The sequence below is a fragment of the Toxorhynchites rutilus genome, chromosome 3 (assembly GCF_029784135.1).
Source record: "Toxorhynchites rutilus septentrionalis strain SRP chromosome 3, ASM2978413v1, whole genome shotgun sequence".
Taxonomy (NCBI): domain Eukaryota; kingdom Metazoa; phylum Arthropoda; class Insecta; order Diptera; family Culicidae; genus Toxorhynchites; species Toxorhynchites rutilus.
In genome coordinates this window covers 188,886,895-188,905,750 of record NC_073746.1, presented here as the reverse complement: position 1 = coordinate 188,905,750, position 18,856 = coordinate 188,886,895, and the positions used below count along the sequence as shown (strand labels likewise).

General features: G+C 37.9%; 1 protein-coding gene across 1 annotated transcript in view; it reads right to left on the bottom strand.

Annotated features, from left to right (window-relative positions):
• The window catches only part of LOC129777238 (serine-threonine kinase receptor-associated protein), a 75,848-nt gene extending 65,932 nt beyond the window's left edge, over positions 1-9,916 (bottom strand). The window contains exon 1 of the mRNA XM_055783399.1: positions 9,519-9,916. Coding sequence (XP_055639374.1) covers positions 9,519-9,633 — 115 coding nt within the window. The 5' untranslated portion in view covers positions 9,634-9,916. The remainder of the gene's footprint in view (positions 1-9,518) is intronic.
• Positions 9,917-18,856: the final 8,940 nt, after the last annotated feature.

The following is an 18,856-nucleotide window of genomic DNA, read 5'->3' as shown; positions in this document are numbered from 1 at the left end:
CGAAGTTACAGTCTGAATATTAAATTTTGCGAGGGGAGCTTCGATTGGTACCTACAACATGGGCTGAAAAGTCCCGGGATTTTTGATGAAAACAATGTTTTTTTTGGGCAAAGCTGTATTTATCCTTTAGCATAGTTTCCTTTGAGGGCAATACATTTGGTATAGCGAGTTTCCAACATTTCGATTCCGTTCCGTCAAAATCTTGACAGACCTCCAGGTACGTTCAAAACTCGTTAATTGTGTAGGGTCCGATATAGCGTTCATGACTAGCGCTGATCTGGCCCTGGGTACGACATCCCATGAAAGATCGGGACAGTTCTTGCATGGCCTCCCTGCTTACATAGATAATCATGGGATCATATAGGTGACTATAAATTCCGAGCGAAAAATACACCACAAGATGAGAATGAAGCAAACAATTTTGCCAAAAAATATCAGGAGATCAGGGCATCAAAACCAGGCCATCAAACTCCAGAAGAAAAATGAACAACGAAGAAACAAAAAGAAGGTTGTTGCGGGCGGCGAGGATAAGATCAAAATTCTTTAATTTATTCAGGGTAAACATAATTATTAAATTCCTGTCAAACATATATAAAATTAAAAAATGTATAAAGGTTTTCCTAAATCGCTTACTTCTAGTAATCTCTCCTCGATTTCCTCACGCAGCAGCAGTTTAACATATACATTATCAATGGAATCTGATTCTTTTCTGCTTTCGTTTCATTTCAATCACTAGTTTACCTGTGCAAGGATCTATACTGGAATAAATCACTTCAAAATACACTGCAATAATCCTTTGATAATTCCGATAAACTTTCACTAGATTTGAATCCACAATTAATTTCGCTCTATTGAATATTTTGTTTTGTTTATCAACCTCTTGATGACAGACGATGACGTCACTGTATTCGATCCCCTGGACAGTGTCAGTGGCTCATGAAAGGATTAGGTCAACTTTGTTGTTTGTGTATGATCATATTGATCATCACGACGGAGCGCTATCAACAGAGGTTGTGTAAGTATTCGTGATGAAAATAACCAACACAATCAGGAGTCTAATAAGTGTGAAAAATTGCGAAGAGAAGACAAGAGGAAAAAAAGAAAGACAGGCCGTAACTCCGAAAAGAGAGGCAGAAAACGGGAACTACGACCTATGCCGATATTCTTGCACGGCACTAGTGGAACTTTCGCCGTTTCAATGGAGGCGATCTGGCTTAGTGATAACATCCACACCTCTAACCAGTGTTTGCCAAATGATCCATTAACTGAAAAAATCGATTTCGTTCGTTCAAATATGATCATACACAAATCATTTCCCCCAGCGGCATTCTTTTGTTGTTACGTGCTGCAAATCACGATACAAAAGAGATCGAGACAACTCTGCGTCGGTTCGAACTTCATGATACACCGACACGCAAGCAGAACCAACATATACGATTTCGGTACAGAAAGTTTATTTTCTTCTTTGCCTATCGACCATATATGCATATCGACCTCTCCATGCATCATGAAACAGCAGGATCGTACGAATTACGCAAAGCGAATGATTCATATTCAGCTAATGTAGCAGATCCTGATTTTTAAGTCTCAGAGAGTGCAAACTATATAATTATTTAGCTCGACAGAGGCTAAGGGAAGGCAACACCGCTCTCTTTTCCCATTCGTTGCTCTCCGCAAATGGTGACCGAATGATGACGTATTTTTTCTTGTATCATTTATTGCTTTGCACTTGTCTGTGCAGTGGGTTTCGCTATAGTGGAGCGGGACGATATATGCGGTTCAAACTTGTATGCAGGCTTCGAAAATGGTTTGCGATGTTTGATACAGCTCGAATATGCAAACAACAGTCTACGTTCCTCTCTTGGTTTAATCATTTAGTGTAACACAAGTGATTACTGTCATTCATACAAGTATCTGAATGATCCTCTCATATTTGGTTATATGTTCGTGAGAGGCTACTTGCATGACACATTGTGTATCATTCGATTTTGATCGAAATCCAAACACTGCCTGTAACGCTAAAGGTCACGACTAATTTTCATTTTGATTCGGATAAATTTCACTAAACTGTCACGATTTTAACGATGCAATCTTTCGGAGTTTCCCGGAATTTTATCCGTTTCACTTCTAGAGATTTCGCTTCTGCTTTTTTAGTCGTTTCATTAACTATAATTCATTTGACGCAAAAGCTTTTTCCTTCCGGTTCTCCTTGTTTACAAGAAGGGAAGATTATTTTTACTATAGTAAAAAGTTCCGTAAAATTATGAGAACACGACAGAAGACGAGTTGAGAGAAGCCCTGAACAGTGCGAACTAAGAGATGTCTCGATAAACATTCATCTAAGGAAAGCGTTCGGAGATACGCAGTAATAAGACTGTCAAAGAATGTAAAAAGTAAGCTGCTCGAGACTGGAAAAATAAATGGACGGATGGACGGTGTATCCTCTGATAGTTATCCGACAGTTAGTAAGGATGAAGCACCTGTACCGTGCATGGATGTCGACCACCGAGCTAAGAATCGCATGGTACCGATTAGAATTTGTCGCTGTATAAGGTGTTGTGATCAGGGGTACGTGGTAAAAGTTTGCACCAAGCCACCGAGATGCATGCTCTGCTCAACGGAGTCAGAAAATGATCACGCTTCATCATGCCCGAGATGCCCAATATTCGTAGGGGCGATGGTGGCAATGGCCAAATGGAGGTAACACAGATCAACCTAAACCACTGTGACACGGCACAACAAATGCTATTTCAGGCTGCAGTAGCAACCAATTGTGATGTGGCGATCAAAGCAGAGCCGTATGAAGCCCCGTCGAAAAATGGAAAGTGGTTGGCCGATAAAGCCAACATAGCCACATTAATGACAATGGGGAGGTACTCCACACAAGAAGTGGTATCCAGAACATATGAAGGGTTCGTGATTGTCAAAATCAACGGAATCTTCGTATGCAGCTGTTCTGCATTCCCGAGATGGACGATAGAGCAATTCGACCGGATGCTTTGAATTTGACAGCACAGCTCATCAGGACGGAGCCTCGTTGTTGTCGGTGGGGACTTTAACGTCTTGGGAGTGGAGTGGGGGAGCAGACTCACCAAGGAAAGGAGATTCAGCTTGCTCGAGGCCCTGGCAAAGTTGAATGTGAAACAAATAAATAATGGTTCCATCAGCACCTTACGCAGAAATGGTCGAGAATCAGTCACATTCTGCACCCTGACACTGACATCAAACATGTATTGAAACACAGTGATCACCAAGCGATTCGCTATACCATCTCCAATCGGAACTCATCAACAAAGCGAGGGACGAAAGATGACGACTGGAAGAGAAAGATAAAACTATTCGACAAAAGTCTCTTCCTGGAAGCACTCTGAATGGAACGATACCTCCAACTTGAGTGCAATGAAATTGACAGATAGTGTCGTCAGAGCATGTGCCAGAGCAATCCAAGTCGTTAAAGAATGGATGCAAAAGGCTGAATTGAAGAAAGCAAACCAGAAATCAACAATAGTAGTGCTAATTACCAACTACAAAGCTGTGGAGCATGCAGCAATTATCGTTGGGGATCACAGTATTATGTGTTTTCGGGATAGTTCTAGCCCAGAGAAATCAACTGGAACAATGTATGGGACTTCCCTTAGCCTCCACAGTTCATTGAGTTACATGGCCAATGGTCGGTACTCGCACATTTTGCGACCGTGAGTTTCCTCCAGATTTTGGTTCAGAGGAGTAACGATGATAGTGACTTGTCGGTCGGACCATACTATCTGGACGGTTGATCTGGAGTACAGCTTGCAACGGTTATTTTCCCCTTATTTATGTGCAGCGTTCTAGACTGCAACACATTTTCCCCATCCACTGCCTAATTGCATGCTACAGGAATCTCACGACGTCGCACAGTGGTCTCTGATCCTTTGTCCCTTATTCTAGGATGTTCAAGGCCTCTAGGATCACGTGTTTCACCCCATTCCGCGCGCGCATCATTGCCCTGGCAACACAATAAGATACCAGTTTCGCATGCTCGCCGGTGCCACTATTTCGCGTGTGTTCTAACATGTGTTTTGGTGATGTTTTTGAACGATTTTTTTTTGGCTCATTATGTTTCCTGAAGCATTTTTAAAGGAGAATTTGCATATGTTGTCAGTTTCAAAATTCGGTTGGTTATGTTATTGTATTATGTGCTAACTCCACACGAAGTACTATTTTGGAAATTTAATTTTGCTTCGGATGGACTTATAAAAATTGCCCCGCATTTTCCCACGAAACTTTTTTAACGAAAGTGTTCCTCAAGTGTCTTTTATCACTCAGCACTTTCCACCCAATTTTTTCTCAATATTAACCCGAAATGTTAATTAGAAATAACTGTTATTTGAAGTTGTGCCATTTTATTAATATTGTGAATAATTTTTTGTAGATATGACCTCCCAGTAAGAAAGAAGAAGGATTTGATCATTTAAGAATAACAAGGCAGAATATAACTGCCTCAACTCCCATGAGGAATTCATTTTACGACTTCGTTATAGGAAAAACAAATTTAACCAACATTTCGTCAACTTTGCAAGCGCTTCTACGAAAGAAAATTGGGAGATTTGTTAGTAAATTAGTAGAGAAATGGGGCTCTGCAAACAATATGGTGGACTGATTTTCAAATGAAGAAGATGCACTAGTTTTTTCATTCTACCTGGAAATTTACAGATTTCGTCACGAAAGATGTGTTCATTTTTTGAAGCCAAAAATGAATCCAGACAATTTTTGATATCCTATTCTGAAGTAAAGCGTATTCCACTCAAAGCGTTCTGCATCGATCAAAACAAATAATGAACGGAAGGGGCAAGGTCTTGGCTATGAGGCGGGTGAACCAGAATTTTCCATCCGCTATTTTTCAAATAATTTTTAACTCGAACAGCAATATTAGGCCGAGTTCATTATGGAATATTATCGTCTCGTGTCTGGTCGCATAATCTGGATGGCAATGACTCGCTTTGAATGCTCCAATGTTGCAAGTAAAAGTCTTCATTAGGGATATATCTAGCGGCTTTGAATCGTTTAGAAATAGCTTGTCGAATTACTACCAATGATTCCACAAACTCTGTTTTGGTTTAACACTGATCTTGATCAAGTAATGCCTCTAGTTCTTCGTCTCCGAACATGTTCCCGCACGCTTATCACTTTTAAATCGTCCAAACCATTCCCTAAAAAATCTGTACGATGGTGCAGAGTAGAGATGGGCAAACCGTTCACGAACGGTACGAAAGAACTAGTTCGCCGAAAAGAGTGAACGAGCGGTCGTTCTTTTTCAAAGAACGGTAGTTCTCCCCACGAACTGATTGTGAGCGAACGGTTTGTGAACGAACGGAACGAATTGATTCCGTAAGAACGGTTTGCGAGTGAACTGTTAGAAAGTGAGCTGTTGGAGAGTGAACTGTTTGTGAACGAACTGTTTGCGAGTGAACTGTATGGCATAGAACTGATTGAGAGTGAACTGTTTGGGAACGAACTGTTTGAGAACGAAGTGTTTGCGGCCGAACTGTTTGCGAACAAACTAGTGCAGCTGAATTGATTTATAAAAACATAAATATAACGAGAACGCTTGTAAGGAAAATAAAACGATTTGTCATTTATGAGCAAAATGCATGTAACTCATGGTTTATTTTGTTAATGTATACTCAATTTTGGGTTAAAAATTAAATTAGATTTTCGTAGTTTTAAAAGCAAAACTATATATTTTCAATTTCATGTATTTTTTCAATTCCGCGTAACAATCATATACTTTCTGATTATCAGAAAAAATCTGGGGGGAGCGGGGGCGATTCATGGATTAGGTAAACATAAAATATTATAGTGAGGGCATGTTGAGAAAAAAGTTTTTTCGTTGCTTTCAATTCATTGTTTGGCCTATTGCGTGTACGTGTTATCGTGATTGTTTGTATGATTGAGTGTTAGTGAAAATCGCTGCTGATTTTTTTGCTTGAATGAAAATTATAAAATATGATCTTACATGGAACCTGTGTGTTGTCCAAAAAGAGAATATGAAAAATTGCACATATGTTGTGCGCATCAAATTATTACATAAACTTTTGTCGATCGATAAACATATTTTCACAGTTTGCGACTTTTAAAGAAGCAGCTTATCTTTCCCTACTAAATTCCAAAAATATAAATCCCATACGTACACTATCCAATCCAACGATATCAATTAATAGCTGTCTATTGATGTTGGGTTCCTGCTAACATTCTATGTTGTTCTTAATACCGCTGAACGAAAGAGCGAAAGAACTGATTCACTTAGATGAACGGTTAGTGAGTGAACCGTTCATCAAAGTGAACTGTTTTGCCCATCTCTAGTGCAGAGTGCATGGTGCATAAAATGCACGATGCACTTCAGCTGCACTTTTCTCTCTGTGGATTGTCATATTCCTTAGGCGAATATCAATAAGTTGCCACATCCCAGATGATACAGCATTTTTTTTGTATTTTTCACGAAGCCCGAAGAAAGATACCAAGCTCGTAGAGGATCAGCGAATCGCCATTTATTCTCCGTAATGACAGAGTGGCTGCCGTGGCCGAGTGGTTAGCGTAACACATATCATTTCCAGTGTTTCGGGTTCGATGCCCGCTCTGGTCGGGAAATTTGTTGACAACGTATTTATTCTGACCTGCTCTGGTACACGCCTTTTCTCGAACTTGCCACTCACAATACAAACAAAGTGTGTTAATTGGCATAGCAATCTCAACCAAGCACTGACAAAAAATTTCGGTGGAACTCTTCTCATCAGAATGAGTTTCTTTTCTTGTTTATATGATTTGATTTTTTTAATATAGAGCCATTATAAACAACTAAGGTCACTCGCCTCTAGCCTTTAAAAAAGTTAATCTATCTAATCTATTGGGATTGAACCCACGATCGCTCGTTTGATAGGCGGATACGCATACATTTACGTTACGAAACCTCTAATTCTTTTCTCGTTTATTTTCATAGGAGGATTTTCATTGCAGTTCGTTAATAACTCTACTGCAAAAACGTTCTAATTTGAGTTTACTACAGAAACAAATAGATAAGGTTCTGGCCCATCGTCCAAATTGTCAAATACATCTAGGAATGTGTTTGCAGCTAAGTTATGACTAAAAGAGAGCGACGATGCAGAGAAAATCGAACACGTCATTTACACCCCTTCTTCTGAGCCCCTCATAGAACTTCGAAAACAAATGAGGGGCTCTGAAGGAGAAGGGTGTAACTGACATGATCGATTTTCTCTTCACCAACTTTTTCGTTCGCGAATAACTCAGTTCCTCAGTTCCAATTTGAGTTTGCTATAAAAATCGATAATTCTCGCGAAACTTTTTAAAAGGACCTATCTACATTGATCGATTCTCTTTCATTTATGACTCGGCCATAAAAGTTTTTCCTGATGTGTTCGAAGATCAAGAGTGTAGGAGGAAACCTCGTTTATCAAACTATGTGGCAAAACTGGCACCAAATCAGTCTGCAAGGCCGTGTTTTCTTAAAAAAGAAAGTTAATGGAGAGAATCGATCAATGTTAATAGGGCCTTTTCAAAAGTTACGCGAGAATTGAGGTTCTGACCATATTGTCAAATCAGCTGGAAATCTGTTACATAACTGTTATGACCCTTTCATATGACCACAAATGGTACCTTGCAGAACAAAATCATTAGCAAACGTTATCAAAGTGTCGATGTCTAATATTTAAGTCTAGTTATTAACGACCGAGAGAAATTACCGAAGTAGTACATTTGGGTTTCTTTTATAGCACGTACGGGGAAAATTTTGAACAAAATCCTAAAAACGTAAGTTTTTGACGTAGGACTACGTCTTTTATTTTTGTACCGGGGTATAAGTTCAAAGTTTTGCCCAAAATGGATTTTTTGATATGAATGTTTTCGAGCATTCACGTTTAATTTCTACGCGGACGTTCGTAGGTTCAATTGCAGAACTCGCCATTGATTGATCATCTAATTGGCCGTTTACAATTTTTCCCTTTTTATAATTTTCCTATTACTTCTACCAAAACTCGTCACTATAACATAAATTTATTTACAGACATAATTTTAACTAAAGATTCTTGATTCACTTGCAAATAACACGTTTCTCCCTTCAATGGAATAGATGTTTGATACAGAAAAGTAAATTTTCATTCATGAAATTCGTGAAATCCAACTGGGCTAACAACGATGTCATTGTAGAACACATGGGCACACAAAAAAAATTCGAGATGACACTAGACCTCGACGTTTCATGCAATTTCAAGACATCAAAAAATTGTTTTCGAAAACCCCGATTTTTCGTCTTTGAGATATGATTTTTCAAAGTTCAGTTGTTCAAAAGTTATGAATTTGAAAAAAAGTCATTTTTTAGTAAAAAGATGATTAGAACTGTCGGGGGTTGGATAGGGAGTATTATTTGCGCTTAGTATTTCCGAGGAATCGATTCCACCTTTGAGCGTTAATAATTCTTTCAACAAGTGATAATCACTTTGTTCGAAAGATGAAAAGTCTCAGATCTATAATTCTTTTTACTCATTGATTGCTAAGCCAACGATAGCTCTAAGTCCACCTTGCGGTTATATCACAGATATAATTCACTTCTAGTTTTTGGAACCTTCGCCAAGAGAAAACCTTTTGAATCAGTAACCCTACTGTATTCAAGTTGTGACTGATAAATTTGGGAAATTACACTTTTCAGAACCTCAAAAGCCGAAAGAAAATAGTGCTTCGGGAACTGTTTGGAGAGAAAGCAAACAAGTGCCAGGCGAAAAGATAGACACAAAATACGCAGCTGTATTGCGAAAAGCAGCTCCACTCAACGTGGAACGATTCCGACTGAAGCGATGAAAATAACATGCCAAGAGAGAAGCATACTTCAGAAGGAGTGTGGAAATATAAAACAGTTGTGTTAGTCCCAAGAGTTGCAAAGGTTTTTGAAGAAGTTTAATACCTAACGTGCATTGGGTTATTGTGTCGCGGGCAATAATGTGGAGTGCAGGAATAGTGTTTCGATACACGCTTAAAGAAAACGCTTATAGCAGACCATAACGGCACAAAGATTTCACTGGTACAACAAAAAAAAAGATGGAGCACTCAAACACTGTTCGCTTGACAAACAAAATCACATTAGGTTGTTAATTTCACTCGAATGTATCGTTCTTTTTCATTTTTAACAACGTAAACATAGAATAAAAATACAAAATACTCCTGAATTATTAGATTTGTTTTTTCAACAATTCTTAACCACTTCTTTTTTTTCGAAGACCACTGTGTATATACTTTTTTTTCGGACAGCTTCAAATGCTTGTTAAACCCTAAATTATTCGGTCAAGCAATCACTTTACAGTTTAATGTGTTGTCAAATCATGTCCAGCAACAATCGCTTTCTATTTGTTCAATAATTTATAATTTCTATTTTATTGTTTCGCGAGTGTCTTCTCTGTGAATGATGAAACGAAATGACCACATAACTAAGAAACCATAAACGTACGATTCTAACGTTCACCATACACTCTTACCTTTGCAGGCTGATATCAGGAAATATCCAGAGTCAGTCAGATCACTAAAATCCAGATGCACCACCGGTCGTGTATGGCCTGAACAGGTTAAAGGAATCTGTTTCAAGTTGGCCATTGTGTTCTTTAAGCTATCTGGCAAGCGATGAATCCTGCGTGTAGCAAGATGTTGCGATTTTCCGTGGTACTGATTACTGAATATATGTAAATATAACGATTTTACTAAGCACTATTTGTTCTTATTTATCACTTTTCAACCGAAATTTATTTATTGCATAAAAAATCTCACATTTAATAGAGATTTTCACCACTAATTTTCCTCACTTCTTCGAAGAGGACATTAAAAACAGTACAAACAGAACGGAAAACTAAAAGCTAACTAATATTTTGTTAATATCGCCCAGTAAAAGTAATGTCAAGCTAGCCAAACAAGGATACAATAGGAAGGTATCACATATGTAGGAAGATGTGTGTGTTGCTGATATCATGGTTATTCGTAAGGTCTGGAAATATTTGTCTATTTCGCGGCGATAGTATCTATGGATTTTTGGCGAATCATCTTGTGTTCACTCATGTGATTTGTTCGCTTTAATCGTTCGTTTGTGTTTTTGTTCATTAAAAACCATACGAGATAATTTAAATAGATTTTTCTCTTGCAAATAATACATTTGTCAAAAGCAGTTGACGGAGTTTTTTTATTTCTACTATTTTGTAACAAATATTTTTTTTATTAACATATTAAGGACCGCTCATGAATTTTCTCGTGTTTCGCGTTCCGCCTGTTACGGATGGGTCACGAAATAACCCGTGTTTTCTACACTTGCCGGTTAAATCCTTGGTCTGCCTAGAATCTAACAAGGCTCACCGATGACTCACCTTCGTCTCATCCACACCGAAGGAAACGATCTAATTAGTGGAATCCGAACAAATGAAGTGTACAAGTTTGCTCGTAAAAGTGCGGTCCCAGGCGTATGTCTAACAGTTTTTTTTGCGGCGCTTAATATGATAATAGATAATTACGAAAATGTCAATAGGTCATTGCGAAAAGTGAAAGCAAAATTAGGAGCGCAGTGCAGTTACCATAAATCATTTCATTTTGACATCACAATCTACAGCTATGGCTTTGTGACATGTGCTCTGCAGATTTGCAGTAAAGTTGCACCTTATATACCTATCCAATGGAGACAAAATTTTCAAAAAGCGAATAGGCCAGACCAGGTGTATGGCACGATTATCGCAATCTCACTCTACCTACTGTCACCGCCTATCTCACTATCCATCTGCTGTAAAAGTTCATCATCGACATCACGATATGTCAGATGGTGGTATATTCAGGAGTATGACTAAAACGTCAAATCCCTCATATTCCCAGTGTACCCAATATTGCTGCGGTTCACTGACATTTTGGTTCTTTCAATTACTGTTGTTTACAACTTGGTCCGGTTATATAGTCGAATAGTGGCTAACTTTAAACTCCATGTTAAATGTGAACACCTCCATGTGAAAGCGAAATATGAAAATCGCTCATGCAGTTAGAAACAAAGCATACTATCTCCGAGATTTCAACGATTTCAATCCTCGCAAATGATGGTAAACAAATGACGTCATATTGATTTAGATTTTGGGTAGCCTATATTCAATTGATGTCTAACTAAATTGGTAATTCGCGATGACGTCGACGCCTGGTGGCGACTTCAAATTACAGCCACAATTTGTGTCCCAAACTCGTTAGTGTAATCTCTGTCAGATTAGAAGACACGGAGCCGGTTCTCAAATTTTAAAATTTGAATGAAAATTTTCACATTATGTTATTTAATTATTAGAAACACGTATTTCTGACTTTTATTCAACCATATGGTCATACAATTCCAACATTGTTGCTGATTTTTTTCATTATAATATAAAGTTGTCTTCATAAATAATTTTCGTATGAGTCTTTTTCCCCACCCGCAAACAAAAATGTTTTTAATTTAAATAGAATACTAATTTGATATGGAAAAGCTAATTTTCATTCATAATTTTAATTTTGAAAACGTTCACTCCGACTGAAAACCAGCTATTCTTTGATGCTCCCCTAAACTAGTAAACGAAGCTCAATGCCGTCAACGCGGATCGCTGTTTTGAATAAAACAAATACTTTTGATGAGATGTTGGCATCAAAAACATGGCGGGTGCCATACAGCTGGGCCAGACTCTGCGCGGCATGTGAGATGGGATGGCAATTGATTCCACTAGGCGAATTTAATGATAAACCTTACTCGAATAAACACAAATGAACTCTCACCGTATTCACGCTGTAGATCTACGTAACGAATGTCACATGAACTGGGATTTCGATATGTCTTGAGGTGTTGACAGCGCATAAAAACAAATCAAAAATGAAAGAAAAATAGTAATATAGCATAAAAAATAAAGCGCATAAAAACAAAACAAAAATGGAAGAAAAATAGTAATAGTAATGGTACAGTGTGTATAAATATACTCAATTTATCTTGAAATTTTAAAATGCGTGTGGCAAACTGGAAGCAATTTGAATTTCTTGTACATTATGTCGTGTCAAAGGGATTAAATTTCTGCGTGTCCGGCTTGTCAGTCAATGAATGGCCAAAAAGTAGGCAGTCAAATAGAATTTAAGAGCAAGTTGAATAACTCTTAGTAATCAATCCATTTCATTAACAACTTGCAGTTTTGGACATATATCAAACATTAATGAAACCAACATAATATTTACAATAAACCTATAAATATATGTCATTTTGTTCCGTCCCAACGGAAGCGAAAAACCCCTGTTGGATGCCCCGCCTACGAACTTCCTATGCCACACCACCAGCGAAGAAATTACGCAGCACAGCAGAGAAAACCAACAACAACGCAATTCGCGCTCGTTATAAAACGAGGTGCGCTGCCCGAAAATCACCACTTTTACACCGACCACCGCGACGACAACATCACAGAAAAGCAGCAACACCAAATCCAAGACGGGTCTATGGTACTAGGTGAGGCCGTTTCGTCACTAAGTTGGTTAGGGGAGCGGTATATGAAAACAGTACGGAAGAAAGCAGAAGGGGATTTTTTTCCTTGAAGTGTGAAAGAGACAGACTGATCACGAGCGAGCTTGAGCACAAGCGTATTGTGTTTTGTTTACAAACAAAACACAGTAGACTTCCAAGATGGCTGAAGAGTGGTGTTTCAATAGTCTTAAAATTGCTTTCAAAACAGGCTATTGAAATCACCAATCGGTATATAAGCGAGCGGCGCTCGGAAATCCACTCAGTTCTAATTGAACTGCGATTGGAGCATGTTGTCGCTGTTGCGGTGAAGCTCTTTATTTATCATGAAAGCGCGGATGAACGGTGTCACCAAGAGCCTGTTCGTGCACCCTAGGCCAGAAGGGAATCTATCAGGAGGAGAGTGATGCCACAAACGGTTCCCTGGGAAGACATCGCTACACACACATACACGCGCGGCTATTAACAGGTGGTTATCGAGTTGGCATTAACCACTGGTGGGCTTCCAGTATCGAGGAAAATGTGGAAATATCTAATCGTTACTGAAAATAATCTGCCAGTTCCTTTGGGAATTTTCAAAATATATTCATGTGAAAGAGTTTAATTGAATGTTTTCTATCCATGTAACACTGTGACCAAATATGTTTCAATCAAGTGCTATTAACAGATGGTTATCGAGTTAGCATTAACCACTGGTGGGCTTCCAGTATCGAGGAAAATGTGGAAATATCTAATCGTTACTGAAAATAATCTGCCAGTTCCTCTGGGAATTTAAAATTACATTCATGTGAAAGAGTTTATTTTAATGTTTTCTATACATGAAACACTGTGACCAAATACATTTGGTTTTGTGATTTTTCAATCAATCGCAATTAACAGGATTTTTTTTTTATCTTCGCTTATTTTTCGTCGGCCTATTTCCGCCACTTTAGTGCCAATCACCGACATCAGGGAGGCGACTCCACCTGTTCCTACCTATCAGACTCAACAACTCATGAGCCGGGCCAACTTCTTTTACTTCCGCTCCGAAGGAAGACGTAACCAGAGATTTTTCGCCTCAGAAAATCCCAACGACGCCAGCTGGGATTGAACCCAGGCCGATCGGATTGTGAGGCTGTTACGCTAACCATACAACCACTGGCGCCGTCAATTAACAGGATAGCTTCAGAAGATTATTCTTCCCCATCAGTAGGATATTTCCGTATCCAATATTGTATGCGCCCGCAATCGATTATTGCTCAGTCGCCGAAAGTTCCGAGCTCAGAGAGTTCATTCCCCTCTAGTTTGCCTCCCAAATTGCCATCGTAAACCACACCTTCTCTCGATTCAATCACACACAAAAAGCATACTTAAGCGATATTCTGGTGGTGAGACACATTCATTTTTCGTGCGGACATCGACAAGACAACATCGTTGCCTAACGTGCTGGAGGAGGTGGACGGCGAAGGATCGACACATACACGCGCAGAACTCTTTCCGTTAGGATGCCATTCAGCATCGAGAAAGTTCCGGAAAGATCTAATCATTGCTGGAAAATAATCTGCCAGTTCCTTTGGGAATTTTCAAAATATATCCATGTGAAAGAGTTTAATTGAATGTTTTCTATCCATGTAACACTGTGACCAAATATAATATTTCAATCAAGTGCTATTAACAGATGGTTATCGAGTTAGCATTAACCACTGGTGGGCTTCCAGTATCGAGGAAAATGTGGAAATATCTAATCGTTACTGAAAATAATCTGCCAGTTCCTTTGGGAATTTTCAAAATATATTCATGTGAAAGAGTTTAATTGAATGTTTTCTATCCATGTAACACTGTGACCAAATATGTTTCAATCAAGTGCTATTAACAGGTGGTTATCGAGTTGGCATTAACCACTGGTGGGCTTCCAGTATCGAGGAAAATGTGGAAATATCTAATCGTTACTGAAAATAATCTGCCAGTTCCTTTGGGAATTTTCAAAATATATTCATGTGAAAGAGTTTAATTGAATGTTTTGAATGTTTTCTATCCATGTAACACTGTGACCAAATATGTTTCAATCAAGTGCTATTAACAGGTGGTTATCGAGTTGGCATTAACCACTGGTGGGCTTCCAGTATCGAGGAAAATGTGGAAATATCTAATCGTTACTGAAAATAATCTGCCAGTTCCTTTGGGAATTTTCAAAATATATTCATGTGAAAGAGTTTAATTGAATGTTTTCTATCCATGTTACACTGTGACCAAATATGTTTCAATCAAGTGCTATTAACAGGTGGTTATCGAGTTAGCATTAACCACTGGTGGGCTTCCAGTATCGAGGAAAATGTGGAAATAACTAATCGTTACTGAAAATAATCTGCCAGTTCCTCTGGGAATTTTCAAAATATATTCATGTGAAAGAGTTTAATTGAATGTTTTCTATCCATGTAACACTGTGACCAAATATGTTTCAATCAAGTGATATTAACAGGTGGTTATCGAGTTGGCATTAACCACTGGTGGGCTTCTAGCATCGAGGAAAATGTGAAAATATCTAATCGTTACTGAAAATAATCTGCCAGTTCCTTTGGGAATTTTCAAAATATATTCATGTGAAAGAGTTTAATTGAATGTTTTCTATCCATGTAACACTGTGACCAAATACATTTGGTTTTGTGGTTTTTCAATCAATCGCAATTAACAGGATAGCTTCAGAAGATTATTCTTCCCCATCAGTAGGATATTTCCGTATCCAATATTGTATGCGCCCGCAATCGATTATTGCTCAGTCGCCGAAAGTTCCGAGCTCAGAGAGTTCATTCCCCTCTAGTTTGCCTCCCAAATTGCCATCGTAAACCACACCTTCTCTCGATTCAATCACACACAAAAAGCATACTTAAGCGATATTCTGGTGGTGAGACACATTCATTTTTCGTGAGGACATCGACAAGACAACATCGTTGCCTAACGTGCTGGAGGAGGTGGACGGCGAAGGATCGACACATACACGCGCAGAACTCTTTCCGTTAGGATGCCATTCAGCATCGAGAAAGTTCCGGAAAGATCTAATCATTGCTGGAAAATAATCTGCCAGTTCCTTTGGGAATTTTCAAAATATATCCATGTGAAAGAGTTTAATTGAATGTTTTCTATCCATGTAACACTGTGACCAAATATAATATTTCAATCAAGTGCTATTAACAGGTGGTTATCGAGTTGGCATTAACCACTGGTGGGCTTCCAGTATCGAGGAAAATGTGGAAATAACTAATCGTTACTGAAAATAATCTGCCAGTTCCTTTGGGAATTTTCAAAATATATTCATGTGAAAGAGTTTAATTGAATGTTTTCTATCCATGTTACACTGTGACCAAATATGTTTCAATCAAGTGCTATTAACAGGTGGTTATCGAGTTAGCATTAACCACTGGTGGGCTTCCAGTATCGAGGAAAATGTGGAAATAACTAATCGTTACTGAAAATAATCTGCCAGTTCCTCTGGGAATTTTCAAAATATATTCATGTGAAAGAGTTTAATTGAATGTTTTCTATCCATGTAACACTGTGACCAAATATGTTTCAATCAAGTGATATTAACAGGTGGTTATCGAGTTAGCATTAACCACTGGTGGGCTTCTAGCATCGAGGAAAATGTGAAAATATCTAATCGTTACTGAAAATAATCTGCCAGTTCCTTTGGGAATTTTCAAAATATATTCATGTGAAAGAGTTTAATTGAATGTTTTCTATCCATGTAACACTGTGACCAAATACATTTGGTTTTGTGGTTTTTCAATCAATCGCAATTAACAGGATAGCTTCAGAAGATTATTCTTCCCCATCAGTAGGATATTTCCGTATCCAATATTGTATGCGCCCGCAATCGATTATTGCTCAGTCGCCGAAAGTTCCGAGCTCAGAGAGTTCATTCCCCTCTAGTTTGCCTCCCAAATTGCCATCGTAAACCACACCTTCTCTCGATTCAATCACACACAAAAAGCATACTTAAGCGATATTCTGGTGGTGAGACACATTCATTTTTCGTGAGGACATCGACAAGACAACATCGTTGCCTAACGTGCTGGAGGAGGTGGACGGCGAAGGATCGACACATACACGCGCAGAACTCTTTCCGTTAGGATGCCATTCAGCATCGAGAAAGTTCCGGAAAGATCTAATCATTGCTGGAAAATAATCTGCCAGTTCCTTTGGGAATTTTCAAAATATATCCATGTGAAAGAGTTTAATTGAATGTTTTCTATCCATGTAACACTGTGACCAAATATAATATTTCAATCAAGTGCTATTAACAGGTGGTTATCGAGTTGGCATTAACCACTGGTGGGCTTCCAGTATCGAGGAAAATGTGGAAATAACTAATCGTTACTGAAAATAATCTGCCAGTTCCTTTGGGAATTTTCAAAATATATTCATGTGAAAGAGTTTAATTGAATGTTTTCTATCCATGTTACACTGTGACCAAATATGTTTCAATCAAGTGCTATTAACAGGTGGTTATCGAGTTAGCATTAACCACTGGTGGGCTTCCAGTATCGAGGAAAATGTGGAAATAACTAATCGTTACTGAAAATAATCTGCCAGTTCCTCTGGGAATTTTCAAAATATATCCATGTGAAAGAGTTTAATTGAATGTTTTCTATCCATGTAACACTGTGACCAAATATAATATTTCAATCAAGTGCTATTAACAGGTGGTTATCGAGTTGGCATTAACCACTGGTGGGCTTCCAGTATCGAGGAAAATGTGGAAATAACTAATCGTTACTGAAAATAATCTGCCAGTTCCTCTGGGAATTTTCAAAATATATTCATGTGAAAGAGTTTAATTGAATGTTTTCTATCCATGTAACACTGTGACCAAATATGTTTCAATCAAGTGCTATTAACAGATGGTTATCGAGTTAGCATTAACCACTGGTGGGCTTCCAGTATCGAGGAAAATGTGGAAATATCTAATCGTTACTGAAAATAATCTGCCAGTTCCTCTGGGAATTTAAAATTACATTCATGTGAAAGAGTTTATTTTAATGTTTTCTATACATGAAACACTGTGACCAAATACATTTGGTTTTGTGATTTTTCAATCAATCGCAATTAACAGGATAGCTTCTGAAGATTATTCTTCCCCATCAGTAGGATATTTCCGTATCCAATATTGGATGCATAAAACCTTGTGCCTCCAACGTAACGCTCTCGTTTTCGAAGTTCTCCAAATATTCATTCATTCAGAATGAATTCAGATTCAACTTCAAACAAATGATCTCTAAATCAACGATAGTCCTATGTCACCCTTGCGGTTATACCATAGATATAACCCACTTCCTGTTTTTCTTATGATAATCAACACTATAAAAGAGGTATTGTTGTCAAGGGCAAAAATAAGTAAAATTATAAAATGAACGAACTACATTTTTCCGTCAATTGTTTAATTAACCATTGCATCTCTGAAAGAGCATCTCAGCCTTTCACTGAGCAACTCATTTTTAATGTCCCCTCTCTTTGTCATAACGTTTTTCCGAACGAAATAAAAACAAACAATCCTAAAAAAAATATAGCGCCGTCTAGTCCAAAGTCTTAAAAAAGTAAAAAACGACTACAATCAATAATTACTAAAATATAATAATTTTTTTCGCAAGTTAAATATTTTTTAAAAAAAAGGCTAGGTCAATTTTATATGTCGATCATCTAAATCGATTCAGTGATTCAAAAGTTATTAATTTTCATTTGTCATTTTTGGGAAAAAGTGGAAAAAAACGATTTTTCGGACCACTTAATAATATATGTGCTGTAAGTGTGTTTAAATGTTTCAACGATCTACACATACATACATACACATACATACGCGTTGTTAATTTTTATAAAAATCAGTATTTCTTCGTTGATATATTGGACATCCACCAAGGCTTGCGGTCTTGTTGATGAAATTTATAAAAAAATGCAGTGTATATTTTCCATCCGCCATGCAAGACTATACAAGTTTTAGATCACTACACGGACATGAACCATGTCTGTGGTAACACTATCGTACAGTAACCCATATTTCGTCATAAGCAGACCCGAAAGCAAATGTAAGTTGTTGAAAATAGAATGAAAATGACATAGTCCTGACCTTAACTTAACTATTTTTCAATAAATTGTTTTGCTGAAATGCAAGTTATTGCATTGCATCATCTTATCTTATCTAGAACAGAAAATAATTATCAGAGACAATTTTCGTTCAAGATTTTTCCTTACCTGCAGAGAATGCAATTTTTCATAAATTGTGAATAACCGTATCCTCTCTTTCGTCTGCAATGATGTCAAGGCAAAAGTACTTATGTGTATGAGTTCCAAACTTCATACACA